This window comes from Carettochelys insculpta, chromosome 8, assembly GCF_033958435.1.
Source record: "Carettochelys insculpta isolate YL-2023 chromosome 8, ASM3395843v1, whole genome shotgun sequence".
Taxonomy (NCBI): Eukaryota; Metazoa; Chordata; order Testudines; family Carettochelyidae; genus Carettochelys; species Carettochelys insculpta.
In genome coordinates this window covers 39,767,630-39,775,510 of record NC_134144.1, presented here as the reverse complement: position 1 = coordinate 39,775,510, position 7,881 = coordinate 39,767,630, and the positions used below count along the sequence as shown (strand labels likewise).

The window sequence follows — 7,881 nt, the reverse complement described above, 5'->3', positions numbered from 1 at the left end:
CACCATCGTCTCATCCACGCATTGAGACTCGGAAGTTCTGCGTGCCTACCTGGCCCTGCACATGGAACTGGAAGCATTTCTGAGAATGCCATCATAGAGGTCCTGGATTTCAGTCTCCTTTCTAGCAACCTAAATTTGGCCTCCAGGACATCTGTCCTACCCTTCCCTATGTCATTGGTACCTACATGTACCACGACCACCGGCTCCTCCCCACTACTGCATATAAGTCTGTCTAGATGCCTCGAAAGATCCGCAACCTTTGCGCCAGGCAGGCAAGTCACCATATGGTTCTCCCGGTCATCACAAACCCAGCTATCTATATTTCTAATGATCAAATCACCCACTACTAACACCTGCCTCCTAACAACTGGCGTTCCCTCCCCCGGAGAGGTATCCTCGGGGGATACCCTCTGGAAGGAGGGTCCCAACTGTGGGATGGTTTCCCTCTGCCCCCATTACTGCTCTCCTTCCCTGAGCCTTTCATCCTCCTTAACAGCATTGGGGCTGTCAGATTGGAGGTGGGACGGCCCTACTACATCCTGGAAAGCCTCATCAACATAGCTCTCTTCCTCCCTTAGCTCCTCCAGTTCAGCCACCCTGGTCTCCAAAGCCCGCACTCGGTCTCTGAGGGCCCGGAGCTCCTTGCATCGAGTGCACACATAAGGCACCCGCCCACAGGGTAGGTAATCATACATATTTCACTCAACGCAATAAACAGTTTAGCCCCTGCTCTGCTGCTGGTCTTCTGCCTGCATTTCCTCCTCTGATTTAATTTAATTGTATATGGGGTTCTTAAGTAGAAGTATCAGATGGGGATGCTATAAAAGATTTAAGGACGTTAGAAGTAACTAACTCCCTCTAAGCTCCCCCTCTAAACTCCCGCCTGTTAGCAGTCGGCCTGTTTGCAAGACCCCTGGTCGCAAGCGCCCTGGTCACTTGCCAGCAGGGTTTAAAAGGCTCCCGCCTTCCTGATAGCCCCTCCCTCTGGCTACAGCTCAGCCAGTCAGCACAGAGGTTTCGATTCCAAACCTAAATCAAGGCTCACAGCTTCCAACTGCCAGCCTGAGCAAATGGTCTTTGAAACAGACAGCTCAGCACTCCAAACTCCAAACAAAACAGACAAACACAAGCCCAGAACCCCCAACACAAACACCCACACACTCTAGACAGCCACTTACCTCAAGGTGCTGTAGATTGCCCCCTCCTTCACCAGGAGAACCCCTCTCAAAACTCCCACCTGTTAGCAGTCAGCCTGTTTGCAAGAGCCCCGGTCGCAAGTGCCAAAGAGTTTGAGAACCACTGCTCCGTACTGTACAGATTTCACAGGGAGACCAATATTTGTCAGATTGGGTGTCCTGACACAAAAGGGAGATGCAACCCTGCTGCAAGCCTGGGGGTACTGCCAGCCTTCCTTCTGTGCTGCCTTCAGAGCTGGGTGATCAGGCAGTAGCAGCAGCTGTTGGCTGGGCACCCAGCTTTGACTGCACTACTATCCCCAGCAGCAATGCAGAAGTAAAGGTGGCAGTACCACAGACCTTCCTACTATAACTTTGGAACACCCCTCTACCCACACATAATTCCTTTTTGGGTCAGGACCCTACACCTCTCTGAACTTTCAGATTTAAAATAATAAAATTTATGACTTTTAAAATCCTATGACCACGCAATTGACCAAAATGGTTTGTGAATTGGTTGGGCCCTATTTATTAGTACCTTCTGATGCAGGTACCAAGAGTGGAAGCTCTAGAGTCCAGGCCTCCTTATAAGCTTTTACCATGTTATCTAAACCTGTTAAACAACTAACTAGTAGTAATACATGAGTCCCACTTAATACTACATCTTCAACCACTGCTACCACCAATAGAGCTGCATTAGTTAATTTCAGATTTATCTTTTGCCCATGGAGGCAAGGCCAGGAGTAGACATACTACATCATAAAACACATCTTTGAGCACACTAGCATAAGATGTGTGTGGCAAGCAATATTGTGCCATCTGGGCAGAGTAGTCATTCACAAATGACACTGGGGCCAATGTCCCCACAAGACTGAAACTATACTTCAACAGGATTGAATTGGGGGCTGTTACTACACTTCTTCTGCAACCCTCCCAAACAGTTCTTTCAATAAGAATGGTGAAAAGAAACTCCGCCAAAGTTAACTTTTCAATTTCCTGTGTTCTGTCTCTCACCCACAGATTTAACAGCAAAGTGCCTCAATATGGCCTGTGTTTAAAAAAAAAAAAGAAAAGAAAAGAAAAGAAACAGTAGATCTGGGTATTGTACCCAGCTACTGATAGCTATGTCAGTTATGATTTTAAGATGTTTCTTTTTATGTAGGCTAGACATCTAAAAAAAGACAGTTTCAAGTGTCATGTCTTTTACAAAGCTTACTAAATGTCAACATTTGAAGCCAGAATTACTTGAGGAAACTGTAATTGGTTATTTTAGGAAGTTAATTACTGTTTTTAAAAGTTCTTTCCTTGCCAAAATAGCTTTTTTGAGAAAGATAAACATAGTGTGCTATTTGAAGGTATAATGCTTTATAGTGTAACAATTTTTGTAGACTAAGATGTTATACCAGTTAAGAGGAAAGCATTCAGAACCACATTTGTGGAATAAAAACAACATTCTTATAGTACAGCAAGTATCTTGTGTACAGAGTACAAAATCTTAGACTGCTATACCCAAGTCTCTCTCTCTCTCTCTCTCTGCAGAACATTGAGAGAGTAAATGAGACAAAGCAATTTGTTGCACAGACATGACTGTTTTACATGGCTGTACTACATGGATGGACAGACATTCAAAAACAGAAGTATTCCAAATGAAACAGAATGTTAATATTTTTCAGAACTGGGAATATTGATTTTCCTGCAAAAATAATCTTTGCTCTAAATTTTAATTAAAAGATAATTTCATTCAAAACTGTATCAAAATATAAATCTACTGCTTTCGCACATCAACCATGTACAATATTGCAGTTAAAAGTGAGTCTGAACATAAAACCTAATTTGCAAGTATCTCAGTAGCAACAGTATAAAAAACAGCACTCTCAGCGTAAGCTTTAAAAATAAACTAGCAGATATACTCAGCGCTGCTGAGTTAACTGATGTAGTTTTTAAAAAAATAAATGAAAAGTGTACATGCTTTTTTGCTAGTGATAGTATTTGTCAAAAATGAAGGCTGGAGTGAGTGTTCAAGGGTGAGGAGGAGCTGGGGGGGTGGGCTCAAGGCAGAGGATAGGAGTGCAGAAATTTGGGCAGAGGTCTCGCGACCAGGGGTTGGGAGGTAGAGAGGTTATCAGAGTCACCCATGGCAGTGAGTGACACGGCAATCGGAGCAGCTCCTCCTGGGAGGAAGGAATCCAGGGCTGGCCCCTGCCTCCTGCTGTACCCACTCCCCCAACTTGTAGCCTGTGTGGGGGAGCCCCCAGCCTGCTGTTGCCCCTACAGGCCTACAGCTTCCCCAGGGGTCTTTCCTTGGGAAAGTGGCCACCCCATCCTGCCGCCTCTTGGGTGAGGGGCAGTGCTCTGCTGACTGACCGCAACCTCCAACTGCCCCTTACCCACCAGCCCTGCACTAGCCTGGAGGGGTGCTACTTTGGGAGCTACTCCCAGGGCCCACCTCTGTCCTGCAGCCTGTTTGGTGGGGTGCTTGAGGGACTAGCCAGGCTCCGGGGGCTGCCCCCACCTCCCATGCTTCCTGCAGCCTACAGGCTGTCTGGAGGAGGACCAGGCTCTGGGGACTGCCCTCCCTCTGTAGAGCCTCCCCCGCCACAGGCTTTAAGCGGCTGAAGAAGGAGTTAGGCTCCCCCTCCCCTGCCATCTGCAGGCTGTCTGAGGCTCGAGTTAAGGCCAGGGAGGGGAGCAGCCCATGGAGCCTCAGACTGTCTGGGGAAGGGCCAGGCTCCATGGGCTGCTCCCCTCCAGCTGCCCTCCACAGCCTGAAGGCTGTTTGGGAGAGAAAGAAGTGTCAGGCTCTGCAGGGGACCTGGTGCACCCCCCTATGGACTGTCCCCCACTCCAGCTGTCCTCTACAGCCTGTCTGGAAGGCAAGCTCACGACTGCCCTCCCTGCAACTTGCAGGTTGTCTGGGGAAGGCAACTCCACCCCAGCAGCCCCCCTCTGTAGCCCGTAGGCTCTCCATGAGGCAAGGCAGGCTGAGTGTGAGGCAGGAAAGCTATTTACTAGGTGTTTGTGGCAGGCACTGTGGCAGAGCCCCAGCCATGCTGGCCTCTCTCTTGGTGCTGCAGCTGCACCCTGCAGCCGCTCTCAGTCAAGCGTTCCTCCTGACTGTGCCCCCCCCTTTCACCTCTTCCTTCTGCTCCCTCCCTTTCTACGTTCTGGGAAATATTGGGATTTCAGGCATATACCACTTTTGCGGCACAACCAAACATTGGCCTTGGTTTAAGTTAGGATAAGAGGAAGCTGCATACCAAATTTTGTGGTCATAGCTCTTATGGTTTAACAGTTCTTGAACAAAAATGTCACAGACACACACTAAAATATTAACAGAGAGGAAGCTGTGCTAGTCTGTACACTATCAAAACAAAAAGCAGTCAAGTAGCACTTTAAAGACTAGCAAAATAGTTTATTAGGTGAGCTTTCGTGGGACAGACCCACTTCTTCAGACCATAGCCAGACCGGTCTGAAGAAGTGGGTCTGTCCCACGAAAGCTCACCTAATAAACTATTTTGCTAGTCTTTAAAGTGCTACATGACTGCTTTTTGTTTTGACTCTAAAATATGTAATATATAAATTTATTGGTACAGAGAAACCTTAAGTCGTCACTAAAGGAGATTTTTGCTCTCCAGTAATTAAGGACACATTGTTGTCTTTAGTGAGGAACAAGAACAGTGACCTCCAGAAAAGAAAAAACAAAAATGGAAAACGGAAAACAAAAACAACAAACAAACAAGCAAAAACTACAAGGCAGTTTCAAATGCTATGCCACAAATGACAGCACTTAAGAGGGGAAACACCTAGTTCTTGTTTCATTCATTCCTTGCATTTTCTCTGCTCAAAGATTGTTATATGTCAGGAAGTACAGGGAGTTAGTCTGTTTTTAATATTTTGATTTAAAAAAACAAGTTATTTATTGTGCATAGTTTGGAATACATGTCATCTTTCAAAAAAATTCAAATTATATTTGAAACTTCTTAATAGTAAGTAAATCATTAGCAGAAGAGATATGAATATTCGAGTGGTGTGTGAATCTATTTGTATGAAGTATACTTAATCAGTACTACATAAACATCTGTGGCCTTCACTGGAGCTATTTATTTGTAAAGTAGCATTTCTTCCTGTCATGGAATAGGGCTGCAAGATTGGTTATTTGTATATAGTTTAAAGACAGTACCTTCTAGATCAGCAACATTCAACAGGAATTCAAAGATCGCCACACTTGTGGTTGTTGTCTTTCCATATTCACCACATTATACACAACTTTTAGAAGCAGGCACTCCCAGCCCCACCTCTAAATAAATGTTCTCCTCCAGAGCCAGGCACCCACCCCCTCGTTCTAATTCAAGGCCAGCAACTCACCAGAGCTGGTGGGGCCCGTTAATGGAACAGGTAGACTGCGCTTCCCACGCATGGCTCTCAAGACAAGCTGCAGTTAAAGGCTCCAAGAGCTGCATGTGGCTCAACAGCCATAGATTGACCATCCCTGTATTCACCACAACGTAGTGTTCTATTTGCCACATGTGGTGAGTGAACATATTAGACACCCCCTATTCTAGATAATGAAAAGTGATTCTATTGCTATCTATTTTCCTGTCTTAATACAATATTGTAATTCATACGTATATTTTCTTTTTTAGTCTATTAAATCCTGATGTACGAAAACCGCTTCTGCCAGAGAAAAGATAAAAATGTGTGATGAAAGAATGTCTCCTCTCTTTGAAGAGTAGCTATATATGAGATCTAGATGATACATACAGTATTTCTAATATTTACATATGGATATGGTCCTTTCTTCACTGTAATATGTAATGCATAAAGTTTCCAAAATTGGATAAAAATTCATCAATCCACACAAAACAAAGTTCAAGTCCTTAAAGATGCACGGGCCTTGTCAAGTATTTCCTTTCTGATCTTTGGGTAGTTTGGATGTGCTTTTAGGACCTATTAAAGGGGAACAATACACAGAATGTGAAACCAGTTATAAAGCAGCCTAAAATGAAACAAACACTTTTAACATCAGCTTTGCTGACATTGTTCACTTAGCTTCTCTGCTATAGTCCTTTCCTCAGACATATGTATGTTGACAGTTTAACTCCTTCAGGCATGATCTGTCTGCTAAACATTTTAGTGCTTAATATAAGATCATCCCGTTCTAGCTCAATGCTTAGACACAACCATTATAACATCATTAATAACAGATGATTTACAAAGACAGTACAAGATGAACTCCTCTAATCTGGAACTCCTGTCCGGCCACATCCGTAATCCGACATGATTTTAGTTAGCTAGATGACCACTTATCATGGGTGTGGCCAAATTTCCCCATGGTCCCATCAAGTTTGCTTACAGTCACCAGTCCTGGCTCTCAGTGATCTGTGCTGTTATTTAGCTGTAACCCTAAATGTCTACTAGGAGCCCAGTGAGCAGTGGAAGCATTGGTAATGCTCTAGCAATTACTGACCTCCTGTCGTCCGGCAAATTCTCCCATCCAGCACTGGTCAGGTCCAGAGCGTACCAGATAAGAGGGGTTCAACCCATATTTAACTGCACTAATATTCAATATACTTTTTTTCTCATAACATCCAACCTCTAACATTTCATCCCTCAAAGTCAGAATGTTTAAATTAGCAACAATAAATTGGAACTCTTGTTAATTTACACCAAATTTTAAAATGTTGTTGTGGTCACATAAAATTTATTTTTACAGAGACACTACCAAAAAGTTAGTCTTCTACTCGTCTTTCATATGACATTAAATTGGTATTCTGCTCCCAAATTTTATTAACTTGTGAAGCTATACTTCTATATGGTTCATCAAATTGCAGTCACAGGGCAGAAGAGGATACCTTTGCTTAGCTCTGATCTAAAATGCAAGACAGCTATTTATCACTTAGTCCTTAATGACCTGAGGAATTTTGGACAAGACAGGCTAAACTAAATCAAGCAGCTGGAGCATCTAGGAAAATTATGAATTTAGACTTTTTTCCATAGCTAAATGCTACATAATTTATAATTCCTGAATGTGAAAATAAAGTAGTAATTCAGTACCTAAAAGGAAACTATTGTATTTCACAGTATTAAAAAGTTTACCTTTTGACAAATATCAATTGCTTCAACATATCTCTTTGCTTTCAAGTAATTAAATGCCAACTTGTATCCTGCAAGAAGTACAAACACCCATGACACATTACGCTTAATATTAAATGAAGAATAAAGAATCACATTCAGGTTGAAAATATGCCAGACGTCAAGTTTATTTAAAAAGAAAATGTTGGAATAACTGCTAAGTTTGTCTCCAAAACGCTCCTCTGAAACAGACAAATTAGGTGGTGCTCTAAAATGAGTTTTGAAGGAATAATTTTAAAACTAAACTTCTCACCAACTGTCTTCGTCCACATGAAAGATGATTTATATGCTAAGAAAATATCCAGTGGAAACCCACATTTAAGTTATCACATCATTCTTCCTAACTTCTCATACTGGGCCATGAATCTCTAGAAACCATATGAGAATACAAAACTTAAAAAATCAAGAACAAGAATGGAAAACTTGTTTAGCTGATTATTTATTCATGGAACCCACCCTTCTCTCAAATCAATAGCTTTGGGTTATGTGCCTCGCAGAAGACAGAGGTAAATAACATTTGTCTCTGGGGCACCAGGATTTGGCCACTCCTTCAGCCCTCACCTTAAAATTTTCT

General features: G+C 43.1%; 1 protein-coding gene across 4 annotated transcripts in view; it reads right to left on the bottom strand.

Annotated features, from left to right (window-relative positions):
- Positions 1–4,744: 4,744 nt before the first annotated feature.
- The window catches only part of TTC21B (tetratricopeptide repeat domain 21B), a 77,070-nt gene continuing 73,933 nt past the window's right edge, over positions 4,745–7,881 (bottom strand). Inside the window, exons 28-29 of one of the 4 annotated variants that reach the window (XM_075000603.1) lie at positions 7,272–7,339; positions 4,745–6,122 (exon numbers count right to left, since the gene is read on the bottom strand). In XM_075000603.1, coding sequence (XP_074856704.1) covers positions 6,045–6,122; positions 7,272–7,339 — 146 coding nt within the window. In that variant the 3' untranslated portion in view covers positions 4,745–6,044. The remainder of the gene's footprint in view (positions 6,123–7,271; positions 7,340–7,881) is intronic. The other 3 variants (XM_075000607.1, XM_075000606.1, XM_075000601.1) reach the window with 3 other exon arrangements.